The 27454-nt window shown below is 41.4% G+C and overlaps 1 protein-coding gene and 1 long non-coding RNA gene across 6 annotated transcripts; one reads left to right on the top strand and one right to left on the bottom strand.

Annotated features, from left to right (window-relative positions):
* Positions 1 to 469: 469 nt before the first annotated feature.
* On the bottom strand, positions 470 to 15784 carry CDKN3 (cyclin dependent kinase inhibitor 3). 5 transcript variants are annotated; one of them, XM_034648356.1, is made up of 8 exons: positions 15682 to 15784; positions 13264 to 13346; positions 11644 to 11699; positions 11083 to 11127; positions 8364 to 8586; positions 4440 to 4471; positions 2730 to 2833; positions 470 to 775 (listed from the first exon to the last, which is right to left on the bottom strand). In XM_034648356.1, exons 1-8 carry the CDS (start codon positions 15688 to 15690, stop codon positions 740 to 742), a joined length of 588 nt encoding a protein of 195 aa, XP_034504247.1. In that variant the 5' UTR covers positions 15691 to 15784; the 3' UTR covers positions 470 to 739. The 5 variants fall into 5 exon arrangements, with proteins under 5 accessions (XP_034504247.1, XP_034504246.1, XP_002919690.1 ...); XM_034648355.1 differs by lacking the exon at positions 470 to 775 and adding an exon at positions 799 to 1036 and having other exon boundaries at positions 2730 to 2830; XM_002919644.4 differs by lacking the exon at positions 470 to 775 and adding an exon at positions 799 to 1036 and having other exon boundaries at positions 15682 to 15783.
* A 97-nt stretch (positions 15785 to 15881) lies between these two features.
* On the top strand, positions 15882 to 26533 carry LOC117797224. The gene is made up of 4 exons (XR_004622143.1): positions 15882 to 16106; positions 17695 to 17894; positions 20818 to 20965; positions 21446 to 26533. It is a non-coding gene; the product is annotated as an uncharacterized LOC117797224 (long non-coding RNA).
* Positions 26534 to 27454: the final 921 nt, after the last annotated feature.

The following is a 27454-nucleotide window of genomic DNA, read 5'->3' as shown; positions in this document are numbered from 1 at the left end:
TTGGCAATTACATGGTAATTCAAAAAAGAAGTTTGATGTGGTGAAATTTACTTTCTCTTGTGTGGAAGTGCCCAGGACCCTTGGTTCACATTTGTGATTGCCAGCAGCCAAGGGACTACTGTGTGTAGCACGGAAGCCACCAATGCCTGTTAGAATAGCCTCGTCTCCAGTGCCGACTGCTCAACATTACAGTTAAAGACAAAAAGACGCATTCAGTAGCGTAGGGTGAGGTATGGAGCGAGAGATTTGGAGACTGTTAATCTGTGGGTAAGTGCTTTCTAACATAAATGTGAAGGAGGGATTGAATTTATTCTGTGTAGTCCCTAGGGTCAAAAAAAGTGATTCTTCTAAAAACAGAGCAGCTGTCTGACCCAGTGAATACCTCTTATCTGAAAATGTTCCAGCAAATGCTGGCTGAACACCTGTTGGGGGTGATCCAGTATTGGGTGGGAGGTGACCAGACGAATCATAGGATCCCTTGCACTTCTGTATGTCTATGAAGTAGAAAAAACCATGGGAGAAAATGTGGGAGGAGTAGAGGGTGAAAATTATTTGATTTTAGCTTGGGTGCTCAAAATAATTTTTATATTATTACTATGTCATATTCCACCCGGTAGTTACAAATAGTAAGATGAGGTACAAGTGTGGTAAATAATAAAAACAGGCAGTCAGATATTTTTCCATATGCTTGTTTCAGCATTACTTCCAGGTAAAACATTCCAGAGAAGCCAGTGCATTTCTAAAAAGGAAAATTGTACAGCAATTTTTCGATCTTTTGTAAGAGATGAGAGACACGACTGAGATTTGTCAGTACAAGCTTTAGGAACATCTGCACATACACGTGTACATTCAGGTTGGTAACACTAGTAAGTTTCATTTCAATACAAATTATGTTAAATAGCTCTTAAGTTTCAGACATGGTCATATATATGTTATTTGAAATTCTTTTTCATCTAGATACAGATCTTGATAATGAGTCTCTTGATGATAGATGTACAGCTAGTTTGTCCCGAAACTCATGAAGATAATTATATTGCTGAAAAAAGTAAAGATACAGTGAAATATATTGTAGAAAACTAGTTAGCAGAGTAGTCACAGTAGTAAGAGTCAGGAATCAAAAAATAATTGCTAAGAACAGTTCTACATCCTTTTAAGTAAGGAAGTGTTTGCATTATGAGAAATTTTTTACCTTTTCATAAAGGTGCATATAGTGTGAAAAAAACTATTGCTTTAAAAATCGGAAGGTAGCATTCAATACACATGAATGTTTTATAAATCTGTAAAATCCTTTCTCCCTTTACTGGCAGGAACAAGTTAAAATTAAAAATAATACATGAAGGCATTCTTTTTGCTAATGTATCTTCCTCTGGGGGTTACGTAGGGAGGAGAGGGTACTTTCTATAGCAATTAACGATTAATCTTTTTCTTAAATTATGGAGGCCCTCGATTTCTGCTTCTTGTGATGATAGAATCCATTTGGAACAATGTTCATAGTAGTCAATATTTAAAAAAATCACTAATCTTAACAGATAAGGGAAGTAAAGAAAACTTTAAATAATTTATTTGGAGTTTTAGTAGTTTCCCAGAGGATATTCTTATTCTGCCAATTATCTCATTTTTTATCCTTTTTGGCAAGTTGAAATTGCATACTGGCTAGCTCTATCAGCACAGAGATGGGCAAGCCTGTTTGGTACCGAGAGCCGAGGTGATCAACTGATAGCCCATGTAATGTGGGCTTAATTCTCTCCAAGATGAAATCGATGTAAAACACACACTCGGATATGTGGGACCATTTGGTTTTGTTTCAGAGAGAGACCTGAAAATATCTTGAATTTGAAGAATCACTGGATTTTAAGAGATAAGAAAGGGAATTCTCTACTTTCAGAACCTGTACGATGAAGTGGATCCTGTATGGATTGTTTTGAATGACCTGATTTAAGCCCTGAGCATCAGACTGCTTAGTGAATTTGTCAGTTACTATAATAATTCACATTCGTGGCCCTTGGGTAGACCCCTGACCCTGGGAAGATGGACTCGAACCCAGGAAGCCACTGGAGGCCAGGACTCTCATGCCTGACCCTCTGATTCAGTCCTAATGCTGAGACAGGGTACTTGGCAAAGGAAGGCAAATCGGCTTTACAAATCTAGAAATAAAGTGAAATTGCAGAATCTTTCAGGAACATTAATACATAATAATATCCTTGGGGCACTGCTACTGCAGAGATTTTTAAGTGTTAAGGGGAAAGTAGATGGCAAAATTGTCTCTTCAATTATCCACACCACAGGATAATTAGAACTGTTTTGCGGGGTTTTTTGTATTATAGTCATTTGTCTTTGTTAACAGTTTGATGATATGATAGGATCGTCACTAGTTCTTTCTGGCCGAGAAATTACCAAGTTTATAGGAATCCTCTCGTTTGGAAAAATTAAATATTAAAAATTTCCAAATTTTTCCAAAAGAGAGGATTCATTCCAAGAACTGAATGGGCAAAAACTAAACAGTAGTAGGTCCTGCAAGAGTAAACGGCAAAGTTCAGATTTTTCATTATTTTGTTTGAAACACTGTGAACTTTTTCAGACCTGCAGGTTAGATTCACACAGAAATTTGGAGCAGGTGATAGATGAATAACAGAATGCTCTGGGTTTCCATTGCCCTCGTGATGGCGGATTCCGCTGCGTCTGTGACTGCCCCCAAACCGCGAGCACACAGGAGCGGGCAGCCTCCTTACCTTGATGGTCTGTATTGCTCCAGACCCTCGCAGGTCTCTCAGGCTGTCCATGGCTTGCTGTGGTGACACTGCGTCAGACAGGTAGAGTAGGAGACAAGCGGCTACTAGCGGAACACGTTAGGAAAATAGTATATTACTACATAATTAATGATAGGGTAGAGCATTGTATATTTAATTAGACTTCTGGTGCAGAAGATGGGAGTTTAGTGTCGTGCAAAATGAATCCGAAGACTTTTAATATGTGTTTTTGACAGTTAAATTATTATTTTAAATGACGGTGGTTGAAGTTTAAACTGGCTTCATTCTTTTTAACAGCTTTCTTGAGTTCTATTTAATATACCACATAATTCATTCATTTAAAGTGCAGAATTCAGTGGATTTTAGTGTATTCACAGATAGGTTTCAGCCATCGCCACAGTCCATTTTAGAACATTTTCATCCCCGCAAAAAGAAACCCTGTCCCCTCTTGTCATCATCCCCATGCCCCCATTACCCCTGATCTGTGGATTTGCTTAATCTAGATATTTTATGTAAATGCAGTCATATGTGGGCTTTTGTGACTAGCTTCTTAGCATAATGTGTTCAAGACACATACCTGTTGTGGCAGGTAACTACTTCATTCCTTTTTGTGGATGAATAATATTCCATTGTATGGATTTACTTTTCGTTTATCCTCTGTCAGTTGATGGGCATTTAGGTTGGTTCCATTTTTTGGCTATTGTGAATAATGCTGCTGTAAATTTTGTTCCTGTACGAGTTTTACGTGTTTTCATTTGTGTTGGGCATATACCTGGCAGTGGGACTGCTGGGGCACACGGTGACTCTCTGTTTAACTGAGGAAGTACTGCCAGACCGTTGTCCAAAGCAGCGACACCATTTTACATTCTCTCCAGCAGTATATGAAAGTTCCAATTTCTCCACCTCCCATCGGATTTTTTCCATTTTTTGGATAACAGACATCCTAATGGGTATTGAGTGGTATCTCATTGTGGTTTTGATTTGCATTTCTATGATGACTAATGATGTTAGGCATCTTTTCATGTCCTTAATGATCATCTGTATATTTTGTTTGGAGAAATATCTATTCAGATCCTTTGCCCATTTTTTGATTTTTATTATTGAGTTGTAAGAGTTCTTTATATATTCTAGGTAAGTCCCTTATCAAATACATGATTTGTAAATATTTTTTCCTGTTTTGTGAGTTGTCTTTTCATTTTAATAATGTCCTTAGAAGCATAAAAGTTTTTAATTTTTTGATACTGTCCACCGTCAAAAGGAATAACTGTTACTCCAGTACACCATTTTGTTAACTTTTTTTTCCTAACACATTTTTAAAAAAATGAACAGTAATTGCATGAAGTAATTAACTTTGGTTTTCATACTTATGATGGATATTATTTAGAATTTACTGTCAGTATCGTAACACCTGCATAGGGAAAACATTAGAAAACAAAACAAAACGCAAGAATGCAGGTGTTAAGACTTTAGTTTATGTTTTGCAGAATCCTTCAAAACAATGTTGAAAATACCTCCCATTTGCATTCTAGAGAATACCAAATTAAGGGCCTTAAATAATTCTTTAGGTCTTAGCAGATTTATATGGTGTTTTGTCTCATTTTAATACAAAGTGAGGATATGGCCCAGAAACAGGATATCTTTGCCTACTTTGAGGGTAAAAAAAATACTGAATAATGAAAACACATTTCTTACCAAGACAGGATCTCCCAAGTCCTCCATAACAGCTGAAAGGGAAGCACATTTTTGAATATTGTACGTTTTCCTTCCACCCCACCACTTAGAACTAAAGACTTGCTCTTTCTGCCTTCTAGTTCTAAATCTAATAGTGCCTACTCTCACAGTGCCTGGCACACAGAGGTTAATAAATATTTTTAAATTAATCAAGAGCAAAGTGTGCTTATTTATTTGTTGGGAGGTATTCTGAACACCTCTCATGGTCAATGTAGGCAGGGCCTTTTTATCGACCTTTTGAACTCCAGGATCCACATCTGACAAGTGGAACATGTTACTAAATAGAAATCAGACTATTCTGACCAACTGCCAGTTTATTTTCCTCTGTCTTAACAAAACCTTAGTGTTATGGAACAAGCCTGTATGACGACTCTTCATTTATCTAAAAAGAGCACAGAGGTGGCGTGTTACAGAGGTTTAGAGCCTGGGTTCTAGAGCCCCACTGCCTGGGGCTGAATGGTGGATCTGTCATATGACATGTGTGAACCTAGGCAAGCGATTTACCCTCTCTGGGCCTCAGCCCTTTCACCTGAAACATAGTGACAGCCCCAGTACCTGCATCACAGTTCGGACTGAATGAGGTAACCAACATTTGTAAAGAGCTTGCAGCAGAGCTTGGCGCAGGGTAAGAAGTAAATGAATGTTAGCTGCTATAGTCTAGCCCTGTGAAGAAATCAGCAGTTCTACATAACTGGATTTTCCAGAAAAAAATCATGGTTAAACCTCAAAGCAACAAAGCCATTCATTCTAATTACTTTCAAAGATGCTTAAAAACTGCATTACACAATTCCTAACTTTCTTAGAGGGTTCCCTGAACCTGACGGGGTGCCGACGACGTCTCAGGAGCATGAGTGGGCATGGTGTACTGTCTGTGGATGCAGCGGGGGGAGGGTGTGAGCCAAGGGCCAGAAGCCGACTCCCAGAGTGTTCGTGAGCTTGCTTTCTGCAAAGTGCCCCGGATATAGGCTGCATCAGAGCTGAGGCTCCACCACAGAAAGGTAGAGGCAGTGCGCTTCGGTGGTCTTCTGCAAGATGAGTGCTGCTTTATGCCTATTTCTACCTTTGTCTTTCCTCCTCTGATTCCTGCTCATCCTTCAAAACCCAGCTCACGTGGCCTTTTCTGAACTGCCCTCGTGCCCCCACAGAAACCGCCGCTGCCCTTTGTGCTGCCTTGTATACGCCTTGTGTGAGCCTTACTGCACTTACGTGGTCGTGCGGTTAGCGTGGGCTCCCTGAGGGCGGGGACTGTGCCTCACAGTGCGTGAGTGTTTTGTATTCGTAGTGTTTGGTACACAGTGGGTGTTAGGGGTTGAATCGTATCCCCTTGGGGTGTGTTGAAGTCCTAATCTCTGGGACTGTGAATGTGACCTTATCTAGAAATACGGTCTTTGCAGATGTAATCAAATTAAGATGAGGTCACAGGGGTGGGCCCTAATCCAGTATGACTCGTGCCTTTTTAAAAAATTAATTAATTAATTAATTTATTTATTTACAATTTTTAATGTAGTTATCTGAGAGAGTGAGAGAGCAAGCACAAGCAGTGGGGAGGGTAGAAGAAGGAGCAGACTCCATGCTGAGCAGGGAGCCCAATGAAGGGCTCCATCCCAGGACACCAGGATCATGACCTGAATCCAAGGCAGAGGCTTAACTGAGGCTGACTGGTGTCCTTATAAGAGGAAATACCCCAAGAAGACACAGCAACACAGAATCATGTGACGACAGAGGCGGAGATTAGAGTGATGCATCTGTGAGCCAAGGAACATCAAGGAATGACGGCCACCACCAGAAGCTAGGAAGAGGCAAGGAAGGATTCTGCCAGAGTCTCAGAGGGAATAGGGTCCTGTTGACACCTTGATTTTGAACTTCTAGCTTCAGAACTGAGGGAGAGCAAGTGTCAGCTGTTCTGAGCTACCCACGTTGTAGTACTTTGTTTCGACAGCCCTAGGAAGCAGCACAGGACAGTAGGCAAGCTGTGTTTGCTGATTTTATATAGCAACAGAAATGCACAGGGAGAATCAGTGGGATAGCACTGGCAGACACAGGCGGTGGAAAAAATTTTCCCAGACCCAGTTTCTGAGGGATAAACTCCAGAGCCGTCTAGCAATGGGAGCACTCAAAGATGGCAGAATGGATAGAAAATTAGTCACTGTAGGACACCTTGGAAAGCTGTAGGACGATGAAAATTTCCACTCATCAGATGCTTTATTTTATGGGAGCCAGAAGCACTCAACATATGCGACCATCTTTCCATCCTGTTTGTATTCTGTTCAAACATCAGACAGCATTGGGCGTGCTAGAACCTGCTCGAGTAGCATTCGTTGAATTTCACTAATCTGAGCTAGTTCGATCTCTGGAAACTTTTCAGCAGAGGCTGTTTTCAAAGATGTATTATAAAAAAAAAATCTCAGAACTGCTTTGAAAAATGGGTCCCCAAATTGGAAAATATTTTTCATTAGCCACATGTAGTTATCTAATGCTATTTTACCTAGACTTATTAGAAAATTTAGTATAGACAACTTTATTCTAAAATTTTGCTTTTATAATTAGTAAAGCAATTAGTAATTGCTTACAATTACAGATTATGCTTTTCTCTAGAGGAAGGTTGGAAACTAGAATGTAGGATGGTTTCTCTGTACATCGGAGTTTAGTTCAGCCACAAAAAGTGTGTCCCCTCAAAGCCCCGTGCACTACTTGGTTTGCCTCCAGAATGGGAACTGTTGGCACGAGGCCCCCAGCTCTAGGTCTAAGGAGAGAAGCTGTCTGGGCTTGCCCTCTCCCTGGGTGCCCTGAGACCACCTGGTTATTTGGTATAGTCCGCATACTTTCTAGTTCAAATCAATGACTGTAGGGCTTTTGAGGTGTCGAGCTATCTATTACTCTATCTTGTTCCAGAAGCACAAGCAGCACAGAGAAGGACTAGTTTGCTCCCCGTGGCTGGCTCTATCCTCTGCTGTGCATCTCACTTGTGGCAGAGCCTCTACTGTATTAACCACAGCACCACTTCTAATCTTTGTATTGCTATTGTCTCCTGCTGATTGTCACTCCCTTTTTCCTTTCTCCAAGCTACTTTTCTCCTCTCTCCTTTTTCCCCCTGGGCTCATTTTATTTCATTTTAAAATTCCATACAAGCAGCTTGTGCATAGCCATTGACAAACAATGAGAGTCCCTCTTTCATTCTGGTGGCAAATTCCTATCATCAAATATAATTTTACAGTCATATTTTTAAGATTGCTCATTGCTTATGAATGATTTCTTTGCTAATTTTTAAAAAACTGACTTTTTAAAAAAGATTTTTAATTTATTCATTTGAGAGAGAGCACGAACAGAGGGGAGGAAGGTCAGAGGGAGAGGGAGAAGCAGACTCCCTGCTGAGCAGAGACTGCCCCCCCATCCCCACAGGGCTCAATCCCAGGACCCCGGGATCATGACCTGAGATGAAGGCAGATGCTTAACTGACTGAGCCATCCAGGCACCCCCCAAACTGACATTTTTTTTTGCTGTTAGAAGCAACTAAGTAACTGAAAGACTGACCAATGAGTAAGGGTATTATAAGAATGATGCCCCACCTTTTTTTGGGAGGAAGAGGGTCCCAAAATTATAAGTAAACTTCTAAGGCAAGAGGAAAGAATAAAAAGCCTGTAAGCCTGTTCTAAACATTTCCAAATCTACTCATTTTTTGTCCTTACTCTTCAGAAGTAATAATAGCAAATATCTGAGTGGTTGCCCTGTAGCAGACATTGTGCTGGTACTCTCCATGCCTCATCTCCTTTTAATCCTTGCACCAAGCTACAGGGTAGGTAATAAATGAATAAAGATGCAATAATTAGAAAAATCATTCCGACTAAGGCATTTCTTACATCATTTACAGAGAAGAGAGAAACATACTGTATTAAGGTTTTTCGGTTATTTTTAAGGCAGATTGCAAGCTCCTCCATTATTTCACAGCAGCTGGCTATGTCAGGAGTCCCTCCATCTGGGATTGGATGGTGATGAGTGATAATTCCATACTGATGGTAGAGGTCCAAAAGGTTTGGGACTCTGTATTTTGACAGTTCCCCTCTGGTGCAGAAAACAAATATGTCTTGTATACCATAGCTCTTTAGTTCTTCTGCCAATAAACCAAGATATGGATACACATGTATAAAATATTACAAATTTAAATACAGTCAAGACAGAGGATGTGGTGTTAAATTTCTTAAGCCAAACTAAGTAAATAACAAATGATAATCTATAAACTTGAAATACTTATTGATAATCTAAAACAATATTGATCTGTCTTCAAAGTAGGGTAAAAATCAAGTCACTAAGCACAAAATATGAATTAGAAACACCTGAACCAAAAGGTGATTAAAGCTGATCACCATAATAATAAAATTATACTATAATAATCATAACAGTATAATATAATAGCATTATAACATAATAGTTATAATATCATATTATAATAATTATATAATAATTATTATATTATAATCAATAACTTAATTCAAAATGCTTTTAACTGAATTTTAAGATTTTTCAACTAATTTCAACTATATCACTGTTCTTGAAAAAAACTTTTTTCAATATGGCTTTAAAAATAAATTTTAAAACATCTAATATTTTGAAATAAACTCTTGTGAAGAAACAATAGCATATTTCTTTCCCGTTTTCCTCTCACAAAATCCATGTTTGCTACTTTCCTCACTCTGCTGCTCTGTTTTACCCTAAGCATTGTAGATAAAATCCCCTGCATGCCCATGGTGCCTGAGCTCATGTTCTCCTTTACATTTGTACTGTGTCTTGCCATCATGCATTTAATTTTATGGACTAGGTCTCTAGGAAATAAAACGTTAGCTGTGTTAGTATTAGGTGACTTAGCTAATTTCACTATAATGAATATAAACCAAGCAATAGTACTATAGGCCATTCTATGCACTGGAACATCCTTATGGCAATATTCACTAGAGAGTCTTATGTTCAAAATGAATGATTAATTCTGGCTGATCTCAGCCTCCTTTCTCTCCCTGCCTCCTAAATCCAGGGACATTTAACTAAGCACCTTTTATCATGAACCTCCAGATTTGTACTTGAAATGTGGCTAGCCCAAATTGAGATGTATTGTAAATGTACAAAACACCCGTGTCTCATTAATAATTTGTTTTATGCTTAAAACCATTGAAGTGATACTATTTAGGCTATGTTAGGTTAAATAAAATGTATCAAGTTAATTTAATCTGTTTTTACTTTTTTAATATGGCAGCTACAAAATATAAAGTTACATACATGGCTTCTACTTGTGGCTCCCATCGTATTTCTATTGGACAGTGCTGCTTTAGATAATACTATTTTTTTTGTACTTCTAAAAGGATTAAAACTGAAATCCACATACTGAACCATTTTTAAGAGTAGATAATTTTCTGTCTGCCTCTTGCACACAATGGATAATTTCTATTGTACAGTGGTTTTCAAACTTTCCTAGAAAGGACTCTGAGGAGGGAAACACAGGGGCTGATGCAGGGAGATTCTAGGTCTCTCCCATCAGATTGTCATCTTTTATACACTGGATTCCATTGAAGATCTCACTGGAAAACAAAGGGTTTGGTAAAATATTGGAAACCCCTTTTATAGAAGATACTAAATGAATAGGGCTTTCCAAAATGTACAAGACTGGTTCTTGAACCAGTGATTTTCATTACAGTTTGCTTATGACCTAAATGTTCTCCAGATGAAATCTTCCTACCAAAGCCGGTATCTCTAAATCAGAGTATCTTCACAAATAATGCAAGAGTCAACTAACCTATTAGCCTCTGCAAGTCTTTTTTGGTAAGTAAGGAATAAATCAGAGAAAGCAAATTAATAAATTGATATTCCAAAACAACCAGGAAAAAATTTTAAGATTTCAAAAATTTATACTGGTCAGAATCAAGATATGCATGTGGTGTGTGCGTGTGTGTTTATTTATATTTATGTTGGTGTATTGTAAGGACATTGGTAGGACTATTAGCCTTGAGATACTCCAGGCCAACCAGGATAAAACGTTTTGAAAACCCAAGTGTTTTTGTACCGTGCGATATGGAAATTACAAATTGGGATGGGTTATTAGGGTATTTGTGATGTCATTAGACTTGAGGCTAATATCCTTGAGCCTGTGAAGATCAGACTGTACCCCATCTTTCCCACTTAGCTGCTGCCTCTCTAAATTTTCTACCCAGGATGGGCAATTTCACTACTGCCTCTGGGTTCTCAGCTCAGGCGTATTTCTACTATCATAATCAAGTCTGTAAGGGACAGTGTGTTCAAAGATCTGGGCAGTGAAATGGCAGTTTTCTATTTACATAGTTTCCTCCCTCCAACTTAAACATTTTAAACTCAAATGCAATTTCTGTGCGTAACTACAACAATCAGTGAAAAGCAATGCTATGTTTAGTAAATGAGGAGTTAGCTCTCTGTGCCCTTCGCAAATATCTCTGCGTATTAGAATAAGTCTACAGTTTGAAACTATGAAATAACAAACATTTATTTGGTATACTGAGCAGAGACTAATGTTTGTTCTTTTTGACAAAGAGATTTTCAGTGTTATTAAGAAAAAACTATTAATATGGTTGTTTCATGTTATACCTACCTGTATCTTTTTGGATATTTCTTCTAACATTTTTAAATTTACAACCTATAAGCAGTAATAAGGCAAGTGAAAAAGTCAGTTTTTGGTCACATATAACAAATATATTTAAACACATAACACAGCTACTTTACAAGGTCATACCTATATGATCATTTATATGTTTCGATTTCATTTTGAGTGTGGATTTCAATTTCTAATATTCTTAGGAATATAATTGCAGGGATTCATAGACCCCAGCTGAAGGAGCACCTCACCCAAAGAGTCTTTATTCTGTGTCCTTTTTGTAGCAAGTACCTGCCTGTTGCCTTCAGCCTTACCTTGTACCCCAATGTTGAAGTTTTATTAAGATAGGTAAATCAGAAATGCAGAACTGTGAATGGGTCTGGAAGTGTTCAAGAGTGATCTATGTTCTTTTAGATAGAGCTTATTAGGGCTTCCAAAAGTGAGCCCCCCAGGCTGATGATCTATGAAATTCTCTTCTTGCTCAGTACAATGATGTATTAGCTGATAAACAGATTATTTTAAGTATCTCAACAGGAAGCCAGTTGTAGCCTTACCTACCTGGAAGAGCACATAAACCAAGAAACTGAGAACAATTCACTCGTGACAGGGGTAGCCTGAAAAGAATAAAACTGTAAGCTTAGTCCAGTTTTTAAAAAGTTGAAAACGGAAATTCAATTTAAGAAATTTGTGCTTGGCACTGAACATGGGTGTTTTAAAGTTTTACCATAGCCACAAAACAAAAATGCATATGTAAATATCAATATGTTGTTCACAAAAAGGCTCAGAAAGCCTGGGAGTTTTAAAACAGGGACTGATCATTTGCTTTGTCACAATTTAATGCCTTTTTTTTTTTTTTAAAGATTTATTTATTTGAGAGAAAGAAAGAGGGAGTGCCTGCAGGAGGGGACAGGGAGAAGGACAAGCAAGATTCCCATTGAGTGCAGAGGCCAACACAGGTCTCACAGGGCTCCGTCTCACAACCCTGAGATCATGACCTGAGCTGAAATCAAGATCAGGATGCTTAAACCAGGCACCCCCGTCACAATTAACAGTGGCGAGTTAATTGAAACTTACCTTAAAAATAATAATGTCTCGATTGCCTATGGCTAGTATAAAGTAGAACATATTAAGTTCCGTGGTATGTTACCTGAGATATTTTGTATTAATAATCTTGGGGAATAAGCTAGAAAATGGCCTTCTGGGGATTTCACCCCAGCATTCAGTCTACGTTACTATTTTAAGATTTCTTGGTAGGCTTTCCTTAAACAGATATAATTTCATAGGATAAAAATCACAAGTCATTCCTTGTTGTAATGGATTTTGGTTAAAATAATTTCAAGAAATCATATTCCCATTTTGCAGTACTCAGGGACAAAGCAGGTAAAAGCTAACTTCATCCATAAGACAGAAGGTGAGTTTAGAGGAAAATGAGGGCATTGTATACATACCATGTGACTCTGAAAATTGGATGAGTTCTTGAGTTTTAAAGGGGGATATAGGGGAAATGAGAGATAATTGCTATTTGATGGCAGAACAAAAGGAACTTTAGGGATAACACACTCTTTTTCTCTTCCTGTAGTTGGAAATGGCATTTTCTTAGAGAGATTATTACATTAACAGGGATGAGAGAAAGCATGGATTGTTGTAGAGATTCTGGTGTAACAATAAGTCACTGCCAAGATTTGGAAGTTGATTCTTTATAGAAACATTTGTTTTTGCTCTTGTATCTATGGTAACGTGGCTTTTATCTTTAGCAGGGTCTGCTAATAGATGCATTATTGTGGCAAGTAGTTCTAGGATTTGACTAAATGATAAACAATTAAACATCTCATCCTATGTTTGGTATATCAGTCTTTTGTCACAAAAGAATAAGTAGGTTTGGGTACTGAATAGGAGATATTCTGATCCTATGTCAACTCCTTACTTACTTGTATCTACAATGGTTTTCTGAATGCATAAAGAATGACTTCCTCCTCTGCCCATCCCCACCCAAAAGAAAATCCTTATTCTATCATAGATAGTAAATAAACCATGGAATTAAAAGATCCCTTAAAGATTAGAATTACACAATTGGCAGAAGAGAATCACTAAATATTTTCAATATGTGGACTATGTTATCTACGTGGATTGTGATGTGCACATCAAATAATTAGCTCATTGATCAGAGTGTTAACATACCATGATATCTGAATTGGAGTCTGTTCATCTTCAACAGGCTCTTCGTCTGATGAGTCAAACTCACTTGTTTGCAATGAACTAGGCTTCAAAAGAAATTAGTTATGTTAAACAACTGTAAAGAAAAATATGTACATAGAAGCTGATCCTTGCTTAAACACACACTGAATGCATATTTGCAATTTATTCAATCTGGAATATCAGAATGATCAGTGATGTCAGTAATAAATTGTTGATTTTACCCTCCTATTATTAATTACGTGCTCTATAGTGGAAAGAGAGCTGGATTGGGAACAAACCAGGATTCTGGTTTTGGCTCTTACACTTACTATATAATCTCGGACAAGCAACTTCAGTTTATTCTGGGTCTCAGTTTTGTACAACTATAAAGTGAGGAGATCTGTTCATTAATTCACAAACATTTCTTAAACACATTCATTTGCCAAGCTCTGGAGATGCAAAGATCTATAAAATAAATAGCTTCAGTATAGTTGGAGAGATGCGTGCATAGATTATAAAAGAAAGTTGTAAGTGCTAAAATGGAAGCATAACTATGCACTTTATTTTTAAAGATTTTATTTTTTTATTTGACAGGGGGAGAGAGAAAGAGAGAACAAGCATAAGCAGGGGGAGTGGCAGGCAGAGGGAGAGGGAGAGGAAGCAGCAGATTCTCCGCTGGGCAAGGAGCCTGATGTGGGGCTCAGTCCCAGGACCCTGAGATCATGACCTGAGCCAAAGGCAGGTGCTTAAGCAACTGAGCCACCCAGGTGCCCCTAAACAATGCACTTTAGAGCGGACAAGGGAGTGACTGCTTAGAGAGCTGGAGAAAGCTTCAGAGGAGATATATTAGTTGGTTTTGAAGGATGAGCAGATTTTTAGGCAGATAAGGAAGAAGTTAAGGCAATAAATGCAAAAGGAGAAAGGGCTTGTTTTCAGGAACTGTGACATCAGAGCAGAGGCGATAAAGCCAGAGAAATAGTTTTAACTCCCCCTTTTCTCAAAAAATAACCCCAATATGGCCTAGCAGTTTGGTTGATAGGGGGTGGACACGTAGAATAGCATGCCCTCAACTTTGTGAATCACTGGACTAGAGAGATTGAGATGGACTTTGGGTAATGATCTAAGGAGTTAGAACTCAATCCTGTAGGCCTAATTTCTACATGAGAGACAGTTGTTTTATAGGACCAATAAAAAATACACCTTTCTTCTTATTTCCAAGTTGGAACCCCCTGAGAGATAAAACAATGGAGAGGCAAATGGAGATCAATATGTTAGTTTTATTACTGAGTGTCAAAGGGAGGATGTGGCTTTAAAGCTGTTGTCAAGTGGGCCTGTCAATTCCTCACCCCAGAATTGGACTTATCCACCCAGTCATGGGCAGCAATGGACAATGCACTGCAGAGAGAAGGGAAGAATGGGTTCAGCTATTTTGTTCAGCTCCTCCCAAACTAGGGGATCTTATCTTGCACGCTGTCCCTCCTGGGAACAAGTGGAAAAAGAGGCCAGGAGTGAAGGACAGCTGATGCACCTCCACATGGAAACATGGGCAGTAGCAAGTGTAACCAGCTACAGTTCTTTCTAGCTCTGAAGCTATATTCTATAATGGTCTTATTTGCTACTACAAGATCACATTACAGAACCATTTAGGCTAGGGATGTGAGTTGCTTTGGATCTCTTTGTGTTAATATTATCAACTCAAGAGAAGGTCTTTTAATATTCAATAGGTTGTCAACCCTGGTGGTAGGTGATTGAGCCAGGTGGGGCCTCAGCTCCTTGCGTCTGTTTTTCCTTTCTCTTTGAAGCGGTTTTGACGATTCAAGATTTTCAGAGTGAGTGTGGCTCCTTCACTCAGGCTCTCCCAGCCAGGTTAACAAATCCTAACAGAGTTAGATGTTTCCGCTCCCCCAGGCCCAGGGATTCTGTACCCAAGAAAGGGACGCAGTGCTAGTTGGCCCCGGTGACGCGCCCACAAACGGGGGTTGGCAATGGTCCTCCGTGGTTTTCCCCGCCTGCGGTGAGGACCGCTTATCAGCGGGGCGCGGGGCATTCCCGGACATCCTTTGGGGCAGACTGATACACTGAGACATCTTAGCTCTCCGTGCCTCAGTTTCTTCCGTAAAACCGAATTCAGCCCTCTCTGGCAGGGCTGTCGTGAGGCTTAGGAGACTTCGCAGGCGGCAGTTCCCAGCCTGTACACAACAGGTGCACAGCCAGTGTCCGTCGTCCCCACGTCAGCCAACGACCCTGTTCCTTCTCAATCATCGCTCTCCCCCGTCCAGGGAAGCGCCACCTCCCAGACCCAGGACGGTTACATTGCGAGTCCGGCCGCGACCAGGCCTGGGCTGTCCCCAGGCCCTAGAACTGGCCTCGGGGCCGCTTCCGTCCCTGCGGCATCGCTAGTCCAAGCTCGGCCCGACTCACCGGCTTCATCGCTGGCCGCCCGGCTTCGTCACCTGCTGCCGCCTCCCTCCAGCGGCACCGGCGTCTCAGCCACCGCCCCGCGCCGAGCCCGCCCCTTCGCTCAGCTCATTGGTACATCCTTCTGGGAGGTGGAGCGCGGCGTCCTCCAGGAACCAATCAGACCCTCTCCCTGTTTCTTCCTCCGGCCCCGAGGGCCCTGGCTCGGCCTTTAACCGCCCATTGGTTTCTAGGGGCCTTTGAAAGACGCGCGGGTGGAGGGCCCTATTGAACGTTGATTGGCTGGGAGGGCGCCCTCCTCCCGCCCTGGGGAGCCGGCGGAGGGCGGGAAGCCGGGAGCCGAGAAAGCATCCGAAGGCCGCCCCAACACTTTGGGGGACGCTGGAGAGCCTTACTTTCTCATGACAGGATCTCAGAGTGATACCAGGGTAGGGAATTTTGTTTCTTAAATTTAAAAAAATTTTAAGGGCCCAGGGGGAGCACCGTCCTGGAGCATCTTATGAAAACACTCCATACCCCGTAGACTTTATACTTACGGTCATCTCTACTCATATAAATACAATGGACACGACTAAAAATCCAAAATATAAACTCGTATGTTTGGTATTTTCGGTTCTTTACCGTTCTAGGATCTAGACAGGTCAGGGTGTAGATTCACTTTCCTGTTCACTAGGTATGAATGCCATGGTATTGTATGAAAGGAAGAGAAGTCTCCACATGATTTTAAGTGCTAGGGTTTGTACATAATCGGCTATAATCTTGAAAAACTGTGTTTGATTATCCTCTCCCCCATTCTCCCATCCCCATTTAGCTGCATGGAGGAGGAAGTCCTCGGGAGCAATATTATCTGCAGATATGTGGAAATTTCAGCTCCCTGACTCATGTCGTGAAAACCAGTGGGTATGGAGCTAATAGGAGGAATTGTTTAGTAAAGAAGATAGCATAGTTTGACTTGGAGTCTGTATTAGTCAGGGTTCTCCAGAGAAACAGAACCAAGAGGATATAGGCATAAAGAGATTTATTTTAAGGAAGTGGCTCTCCTAATCGTGAACGTTTGGCAAGTCCACAAAGTCCGACAGGGGAGTCTAAGGGACTGGAGACTCAGGAAGGAGTTGCAGTTGAAGTTCAGAGGCAGTCTGCTTTAGAACCAGGAGTAGCAGATTTTGTGGATGAAGTCCAAAGGCGGATTGCTGCAGAATGCTCTCGTCTTTTGTTCTAGTCAAACCTTCAACTGATTGAACGGGGCCCACCCACATCATAGAGGGCAGTCTGCTTCACTCAGAGCCCACCAATTTAAATATTAATCTCATCCCAAAACACCTTCACAGAAATATCCAAAATAATGTTTGACCAAATATCTGGGTGCAATAACCCAGCCAAGTTGACACATAATATTAGCCATCATAGATGTGTTGGGCTTGATTGATTGATACATTCATTTAAAAAATATTTATTGAGCACCTCTTGTGTCCTGGATACTATTCAAGATTCTGGGAGTGAGCTGGAATGAATTAACAAATATCTCTGCCTTTATGGGGCTCACATGCTATAGATGAAGAGAGTTAGGTAGTGATATATGCTGTGAAGAAAAATTAAAATAAGTAAAGCCTGATGAAGACTGTTCTAGATAGAAAAGTCAAGGAAAGCATCTTTGAAGAGATGTCATTTGAGACATCCAAATGAAAAGAAAGTGAACCATTTGAGTATTTAGAGGAAGAATTTTCAGTCTGTCTAAAAAGTAAGGAGGTGCAAAGGCCCTGAGGTAGGAATGTGCTAGGTATGTTCCAGAAACAGCAAGAAGGCCAGTTTGGGAGAAACTGAAGAGGCAGAGAATGGTTGGAAATAAAGCAGAGACTTCTGAAAGGCTTAAGAGCTTCTTTTCTAAAGGATGCAAGAAAGGGTCCAAAGAAATATTGGGACCTGGGCTCCAGGTACGTCCTGTCTGGTGGATATTCAATACTCCCTCATTCTCTAACCTTCACCTTCTTTCCCCTTCTCCCAATGTTGTCTTCACAGATCTCTTTAATCTTCAGCATCAGGGGTATCTTCCATTTCCTCAGAACATACCTTCCTCCTCAGGGTGGATGAAGTCCCAGCTCCATCGAGTGTTGTACAAGTTCTGCCGCCTCCGGCCTCAGCTGGATGTGAACACAGAATCAACCTGTTCTGGCCCCTGCCGATTCTGCAGCGTGGGGAGGATGAGCTCTAGTCCCATGGTAGGAAGGGTGTGGAGGGCTGGGGGTCAGCCGGGAGCATTTCAACTTTTGTTTGTTCTCTCCATCTGAAGGGCTGTGTCCGGGCTTTGTCTTTGTCTAAAAACAAACACATTTCACTTCTATGATGTAGTTTTTGTTTGTTTGTTTTTGTCTAGTCACAGGGTTGGCAAACTGTGGCCAATGGACCCGTTCCCACAGGCCTGTTTTTGTAAAGTTTTATTGGCATACAGCTGCACTCAGTTGTAGAAGTATTGTCTGTGGCTGCCTTTGCACTACAGAGCTGAGTAGCTGCAACAGGGGCTGTAAGGCCTGCTGAGCTGAAGATACTTACTGTCTGGCCCTTTACAGAAAATGTAAGATTTTACTGCCTGGCCCTTTACAGAAAACGTAAGATATTTACTGCCTGGCCCTTTACAGAAAATGCAAGATATATACTGTCTGACCCTTTAGAGAAAATGTTTGCCCAACCCCTGGTATATAGTCTATGAGACAAATGTATATTTCTCCTAAAAACATGATTTTAAGACCACTACTTGTGAAATAAGAGTCCTGGCCTTATTATGCAAAAAGATGTTCTCTGCTTGGTGTGGTCCCTTTCTTATGGAGGGTCCCACAGAAACTGACAAGGCCTTTGGCTGAGCCCTCTGGTTAAATGGCATCATAGTAACCTGGTTTCTCTCTAATCTGCAAGACTCTCCCCTGAGAGGAGGAGTGGGGGCTTGGGTTCAGCCTGCCACATTTGTAGTCCTCAGTTAATTTTTTGGTGTGTGACTTCATGGCTGTTAACAGAAAGGTATGTGGTCAAAACAATGTGGGAGATTTATCCAAACTGCCGGAGGGAAAAGTGTTAACACATGTTCATAGGCAGATGAGTATTTTGAGAGACGCTGAAATATGGTTGCTATCAGTAGTCGCACTTGGATGTATGTTTTACAACGAGATCCGTATTTTAAAAATATTTTAATGTTAATACTAATGGATTTGACATGTGTGTTAGGGGAGAGAACAATGGAACCTCAGAGCTGAATGCCACTTGAGAGAACATACTTCCTCATTCTTGATATGCGAAGTTTAAGAATTTCTTTTGTGATGACGACCGTCGGATACAGTCTATGACATGGCAGTACCCATGTGCTGTTTTCCCATTGCTTTTTCCTTTGGAGAGTTGCCCCTTTTCCATTTCATGTGATCTTGTTGAGCAGGTGGTTGAGACTGAACCATGAATGTATCCTATTCTTTTGGCCACAGTTATTGGTCCAGGGAAGGCACATGTCGCCGACTGGAGCAGCCTTTCTTGTTTTGTGTGCTTTGGTTGCTGGTGCTCTTATTTTCTTTACCTTCCTTAGGCTTCTGTTTTACCCCAGAATGATACTGAGTTCTAACTGGCACTGGATAGTTGGAGAAGATTATAAAATCTCTTTAAAATATTATTTAACATTTAAAGTGCTCTTCTATTTTACAATTGGAATGGGTATCACAATTTCACTCATCCCACATGCTCTTCTGCAATGTGACTTTGCCATGCTGCAGCGTAAGGTAGAACATAATACTCGTCCTCCTAAATATGGCTGAACGTAATGACCAGCTTGACGAATAGTGAGACATGATGAGCTCAAAAAGCACCCAGATCAAGAGATGGAATGTTACCAGCTCCTTTGGACTTGGGACAGTATTGGTTAATTTCAGTTGCTTGTATGCAAATGGAATATCTTATGTCTGGCTTTTTTGGTTTAACTTGATGTTTGTGAGATTCATTCATGCTGTTGTGTGTGGTTGTATGTGTTCATTCTCATGGCGGTATTCCACTGTATGAATACACTACAATTTATTTATCCAATCCTCTGTTGGCAGACATTGGGGAGTTTCTAGTGCTGGGCTATTATGAAAAATGCTGCTGTAAGCATTCTTGTCCATGTCTGTTCGTAAACATATGTATACCTTGCTGTTGGGCATCTTCGAGGAGTGAAAGTACATTTGTTCATTCTTAGTCTATGGTGCCAAACAGTTTTCCAAAGAGGTTACACCTATTCACTCCCACTGGAGCTGTGTCAGAATTCTCAACACCTTTGCCAACATTTGGTACTGTCTGTCTTTTTCATTTTAGCCATGGGGTGAGTGAGTCATTTTACTTCAAAGAGGTATCTAATTTCAAATCGTTGGAAGACTAACACTGATCATTTGGATGACAGAGGGAATCAGTAGATGTCAGTAGACATCAGTAGATGTCATTCTTCAACAGGTAGCAAAAGCTCATAATTTTTAGGAATTTTTGGAAAATTTTTCTGTATTACGTGTTACTAGATACACATATTTTTCTGTATTATTTTAGAAATGTATGTATCACTGCAACATATATATTTTGAGGGTCTGAGCCTACGTTAGACTATGAAACTACTGATATGAACTGCGTGGCTCTAAATTAAGAAAGTTCTCAAATTTGGACAACATCAATGAGCTCCTCAGGCTGTGGTGGAAGAAACAGTAATATTAATGCCTGACAGTTCATTGAATCCTCACGGATGACCGTCCATATGCTCTGAGATGTAGGAGTGAAGCACCCACCGTCTTTGGCTCTCCTGCTCTTGCTTGCTAGGGTAATGGGTCTGGTCACTGCCCAAGCCTGGAGCAGCAGCCATGCTGCCATCCACCAAAGGTGCTGTGACTATCCACTGCTGTCCCACCCAACTTCAGCGCCAACTGCTCCTTCTCTGTCACTGCTGCTGAAACTGCTGGGGAGGATTTCTCCTTGCATCTTCATGTTCTATGGAAATTTTAATGAGACAGCTCTTTTTATTTCACTGGCTTTTTAAAGCCATGGTAACAGGATGTTGGGTGTGGCCAACACACTGGGAATCATCCCCCCCCCCTCTTGTCTTGATGTCATGGAGCCCAATTCATGTCCTTTGCGTTTCTCTTCCTTTAGGATGAATTACTTCCCAGGACTTCCCTGGCCTCTCCTGTCACCAGTCCCGGCAAAATTATCTCACCCTTCGCCAGCTGTGCCCGGGGAACGTCTGAGTCCTGAGTGCTTGGTCTCGAGCTGGGGTGACCGCACGTCTGGGTCAGCCTGGGTTAGTCCTGGCTTATGACTGTCGTACTGGCATAGTTATTAACAGCTCTCTCTTTAATTTCACAAGTTTCTGGGTTTGGGTGGTATAATATGGTCACCCTCTGTCAAGCCATCTTTAGGGAAGTCTTTCAGAGGTAAAGCAGAATCAACAGCACATTTTAGAGCAGTCAAGACATAGACCATATAGAAGAGGATTCTGAACTCCCGAAGGCTGGTGTTGCCATTGCAGTGACCTGGCTCGCGCGCTGCCCCTGCTCCTCCTGTCAGCCCTGCGGCTGGCAGCCGCTTGGCTCCCCCTACAGGCTGGTCTCTGTTCTGGTCCCAGACGGTTTCCTCTTTGCACAGAGCTGGAGCAGAGTGCTCTGAAACTCAGTTGGAGGTTAATACTTGGGGTGGTGGGCTCACCCAGCACGCCCTTGTGGGCCCACATTTCCTAATCAACTGTGTTCCTCAGACAGTTTCTCTTCTGTTCATATTTTAGTTCTGAATGGGGCCCTGCTGATCTCTTGTCATTTCCTCCATCCCGTGGTGTGCCCTGGAACTGGACTCTGGCTCCTGACCTTCAGTCACATGGGTCCTGCTTTCCACTGCCAGCTTTTCCCATGGTCCTGTCCTGTGCCAGCCCTGGTCCCCCTAGCAGTGCCCTCTGCTCTTTGGAACCTCTTGTCACGCTTGTATGCTAGCTTTCCATCAGGAAGGCAGGGTGCTCTAACAGAAAGGGCAAGGCCATCGAAGTCAAAGACCTGGATTCAAGCCTTTGTTCTGCAATCACGCATCTGACCTTGGACCAGTCACCCAGCCACTTAATCTGAATTACTTTCTCCTCATCTGTTGCCTATGAAATGAAATTCCTGCTTGAAAATTGACGTCTGGGCTGAGACAATTTCCCAGTGAGTTTGGTATATATCAGTTATCGGGCTGGATCAGTCTTTGGGAAAATCAGACTTCTGAACTTGAGGAATCAAGGCTCTCCATAAAAGAAGCCGGGGAAGAGAACCTGGAACAGCCAAACTGATTTCCCACCTTCACGTTAGGAAAACATTTGGCCAGCTCCTGAAGCGGAGCTATTCACCTATCTCAAAACTGCTGCAAGCCCAGAAAGGCCTTGAATCAGACGGTTTCTCACAGGCCAGGGTGACTAGAACCTTTCCCCATCTCCTCTCATTGGTTTTGGGGAAACTACTCTGAGAAATTTGTCAGGAATGGAGAACAGTCTGATACTCTCAAATCTCTGTCTTTTAGTAACACTTAGTTTCCTTTTCAGTACAATCGAAAATAAGGAGAGAGTGTTATTTTCATCACTTTATACTGAAGTGAATTCAGAATGAACTGGAAACATGTATGTTATAAGCATCCGTATTAATGACCTAAAATATAAAACAGAAATTGGCAAGGCCAACCAGATAATAGTTCTGTTCTTCCTGGAATGGAAGGTGGCAGTGGAGAGAAGTAGTTTCAGTAAACATCTCTCTCCTGCGCAGAAATCCCCAGGGTAGGACGCAGATCTGATTGAATGAGTAAGGCTTACATTTATTACGGTATATTACAAACATTTTTCAGCATTCAGAAGTGACTAGTGTCTCTGTGGATTTGGCCAGTTCCTGGCAATTATGCACTTGGCTGCTACTATAAACCAGCATGCCAAATGCCTGGAATGACGATCCACATCTGAGCAGCTTTCAGTCTGGGAAGGATGTCGTTCAAACACCGCGTTCCTTCCCAAGGTGGCCAAATCCCGGCTACAGTTCTGTCCTTTAAATCTGTTTATCCTGAAACCTGACCAGAAAGGATATGGCCACATCCCTTGCCCCTTTCGACTTCCGCAGCACACACCTGGGGACCTTGAGTGGGTTTTACAGGGTCTGTCTGCTGTATGCCTAGTGCCTTAATCAGAAAGTAACATTTAGAACATAATGTGTCAGATGGATTATTAGAAAACACTAATTCTTTCAGAGACTGTGAAATCTGGAGGCCTGGCCCAATTCCAAACAAAGTAATGGCATTCTTTTTTGAAATGTCCTTCCAGTTTTATTTGAATGAGTATTAACCAACCTGTTCTCAGTGGTACCTGATTCACAGTTGTTCTTTGTGCCTCGGCCTTTATTTGGAGGAGAGGCTGTTGCTTGACATGGTCTGTATATAGCAGTGGAAGCTCGTGGAAAAAAACCAAACGCTTTTCAGGAATGTGAGCAAGGACTATGTTGGCATATATGGAGAGGACTAGAATATGCATTCTACAAGGCAAGAATTTTTGTCTTTTTTGTTAATGATTGTTAATGATATCTAGACCCACATCTGGCTCATAATAGCCACTCAGTAAATATTTGTTGTATGAATAATGAGTGAATATATAATTGATTATAAGCCCAGCCTCTTAATCGCACAGTAAATATCATTGTCCATTTCTTATTCTCTTTTATTTTTCTTACTTTGTTTATATTCAATTTAGACAGAAGGCAGTTACAGGCATTTCTCTACTAAAAGGGGGAAACTGAAAGTCAATATGGCATCTCCAATGGTGCCCTGTGCGCACGTGCCAGGCTTTTCACTTATTCCTGCCTCTCTTCCTCCCCTAGCCTTTCCCACTCTGCTCAAGAAGAGGCCCCCTTCCCCTGGCTCAGCCTGTGGCCTGGCCTATCTCAAAGGGAAATTTGTCTGTACCTATAACATGACATGGCCATGGCAATGCTCACCTCTTTTCCTCCAGTTCAAACAAGGCATCCCTTCCACACAAGACAGATCCCTTTCCTCTGTGGACTCTTACAGCATTACTGATTTCCTCCTCTTTTGCCTGCTCCTCATTGCTGGCTTCTTCAGAGTCCACAGAAGAGCGCAAGTTTCTCCAATATCAAACACACACACCACACGCACCATACACACCTACCACCGCCAACACGGTGATCCCCCAACCCCTCACAAATAGACCCATATCACTTTTACCATCACAGCCCAATTGTTCAATAGAAAGAGACTCCACTTTCTCACTTTTTTCTCCTCTCATCCTTTGCAAAACTAAACAAGAAAAATTTCTCTCAGAAGGAAAAATTAAAATCAGAAAATATGTCTCTCTCTTAAGAATAGAACTAGATTTTATTCTTCCTTGCTAGCTAGATTTCTTAGGATAAGAGCATAAGTCCCAAATCAAATCGCATTTTGTTATCGTGGAACTTTCTGTTGGCGAAGTCTCTGGACAACAAAAGAGAAAATTGCGAGAACAATCTCTTATTATAAAACTTGTTCATTATCCAAGAAGAAATACTCATTTAGACCCCATCTACTGGAGTTTAAGGTTGGTGGACTGACCAGGGGACAATAAATGATGGTTCTTAAAGTGAACCAGTTGATGTAAATGAATGAGCAGGATGTTTGCTAATCTTTCTTAAGGTGCATTCTCGAAAAGGGTTTCGAAAGGTCTTGTAAACTCCCCCTGGTTACAGGTAACGATTCTAATGCTCTCTTTAAAGAGCATTAAAGAGCTCTCTTCTTTAAAGGTAGAGTCCTTTAAAAAGTAATTTCTGATGTTTATTCCTGAATCCTAAACACAAGATACTGTCTTTTGCTTGACTCAGTATTATCTTCCACATCAACCACACTCAGGATTCTAGCCTGTATCTCTGGCATTCTTCTGATACACTCTGTGAAGTTTATCTCCTGATGACATCTACCTGTCACACACAGTGAACACTTAAGCTGAGCCTTCTGTGGTTTTTTATCCTGATGACTGATCCTTTCTCAAAATTCCTTCTTCCCTCAGTTCTCAAGGAGTAGGCTCTCCTAGCTCTCCTCTGATTCCCCCTCCTCTGCCTGCCATTCCTCAGGGTTCTTTCTTTGGCTGTCTTCTAACTCCCCATACTCTTCCTTGGCTGTCTTATTGATCCTGTGGCTTCAACTGCCAATAAGCCCATGAATTCCTAATCTCCACCTCTGGCTCTTACCCCTCTTCTGCGTTCCAGACCCATGTCCCCAGCTGCCTCGCACCTTCATGGCCCTCAGGCGGTAAAGCTCAACACCAATAAGGCTGGAATTATGATTGCTTTCTCAAACTTGCTTTTCCTCTATGTCACTGTAGCCCCACACCTGAGCGTCATCCTAGCTCTTTTCTTTCCCCCCAACTTGGTGGCCAGGTGTTGTCTTTTCAATTCCTTAATACCTTTTGTTCGGGCCTCCTTCTCTCTATCCCACTGCCGCTGCCCCAGATCAGACCTTATCAGTTCTCACCTGGAATATTGAAAGTTCTCACCTGCCTCCTTGCTTCTGCTCATACACATCTTCAGTGCGTTTTCCACATGAATCTTTTGATGATGCCAGAGGGATAATTTTGAGATGCCAATCTGATCATGTCACTTCCCTATTGAATACTCTTTACTAGTTCCCCACTGTAGAGAGGATGAAGTTCAAAACTTGAGCATAGTATAAAATATTGTTTGTTCATTGCCCCCCCCAACCCTGCATAAACTATGCATCTTAATTTCCTTATTTGCGGCCGGGGGTGGGGTGGGGTTCAGACTCAAACGCCTACAGTGAAGGGGATGGTGGGGACCAGATGTGGGTGTTGCAAATTGGAGAGTTCATAACCCCATCTAAAGGGGACATTCTTTGGCTCCAGCCTGTTGTTGCTGGGTGGGAATTTGGGCCCAGTCCAGCCAAATTAAAGATTTTTTTTCAAAAGAAGCTGGATTTTTATGTTAAACTTTCTGTTTATTAAATGTTGGAAACTAATTAAAAAAATTAAAAAACACTGTGTGGTAGTTCATTATGAAAGTGAAAAAGAAAAACACATGATCTGTGGACTAAATTAAACACATCTGTGTAAGATTGTGCAAGATTGATGCCTGTGTCTAGAACTCTCCCTGAAGTCTGCATCTTAGCTGCATGGAACTGCTTCCAGTGCCCTAAACATGTGGGATGCCTCCTCAGCTTTGTTTTTGCTGGCTTGCTTGGTTTGGAATGCCCTCCTTCCTCCTCATGCTCCTCCCACCCCACCCACCCTTCTCTCAAATAAATGCTGAGGAATTTAGAGTTTATCCTAATTTGTCAAGACTCCCCTCCTAAGTCCCTTCTCTCTGAAGCATTTCTTGGCATTCCTTCACTCCACTTTAGGGAGAACCAACTCACTTTCCTTTGCCCTCCAACAGGTTCTGTGGAACTCCTTTTGTTTTTGTTTTCTATTGGATTCCATAATGCAAACTCTAGACCTTAAGTTGCAAGGGGACGGTTTCCATGACAGATTTATCCATGCATCCTCAAGACCTAGCACAGTGATTGGTACATAATAGGCACTTAATAGATATTTGTTAAATGAATAAACTAGATGTGTACTTTCTAAAATCGAAACTCACTTTAATTTTTATCAAGAAATGCCAAAATGCTATTTTTATAGTTGAAAACTTAATGTCATTCCAAAATCCTCATAATGGATATTATGGTATTGGTGCCTCTTTTGGAAGCCAGTCCCCAAAGATGGCCACCAGAGAACATGCCTCCAAATATTCATGACCTTGTGTAATTCCCTCCCCTTGAATCTGGGCTGGCCCTGGGGCTTGCTTTTTGACCAATAGAATAAGGTGGAAGGGGGGCGCCTGGGTGGCACAGCAGTTAAAGCGTCTGCCTTCGGCTCAGGGCGTGGTCCCGGCGTTATGGGATCGAGCCCCACATCGGGCTCCTCTGCTATGAGCCTGCTTCTTCCTCTCCCACTCCCCCTGCTTGTGTTCCCTCTCTCGCTGGCTGTCTCTATCTCTGTCAAATAAATAAATAAAATCTTTATTAAAAAAAAAGAATAAGGTGGAAGGGACACTGTATGACTTCTGGGGCTGGATCAGAAGAGGTCTCATGGCTTCCATCTGAGTTTTTTTGGAGTGCTTGCTCTTTTTCAATCTCGCTGGCAACCCAGCTGCTCTGCTGTGTGGAGAGACATGAAGAGGCCACATGTAGGCCTCTTATGGACTCTTGTTGAGCTTCAAGCCAATAGCTACTAGCATCAACTGCAGGCATGGGAATGGGGCATACTGGACACCCAGCCCAACTGAGCCTTCATACTGACGTCATAACCAACTTTGCACTGTAACTGCATGATGCCTGCATGATGCCCCCCAAGTGAGATCTGCCCCGCTGAGCCCATTCAACCCACAAAACTGTGTGATGATAATAAAATTACATTTCAAACCAGTTAAGTGTTGGAGTGGTTTGTTAATACAGTGATGGATAGCCAGAATAAAATAAGCTTGGAATTACTATGTCAAGAATAGTTTAACCTGTCATGCTACAATAGATCTTGGAGTTCTGTGCAGTTTCCTTCACTGAATTATATACTACTGATACATTTATATATTTATCAAAAAATCTGAGTTAAGTTCTGTAACAAGCTCTTATCCTTCAAATTCCCTCACAGTGACTAATGTGATAATGAAAAATTGCCAGTATAAATTCCATCCTATAGTAGCAAGGGTGTTTTTCATTTCATTAGCATGGAATTGTAGAAAATATTTCTTAT

The sequence above is a fragment of the Ailuropoda melanoleuca genome, chromosome 20 (assembly GCF_002007445.2).
Source record: "Ailuropoda melanoleuca isolate Jingjing chromosome 20, ASM200744v2, whole genome shotgun sequence".
Taxonomy (NCBI): domain Eukaryota; kingdom Metazoa; phylum Chordata; class Mammalia; order Carnivora; family Ursidae; genus Ailuropoda; species Ailuropoda melanoleuca.
Note: the sequence above shows the minus strand (reverse complement) of the source record. Positions and strands in the feature narration are given on the sequence as shown.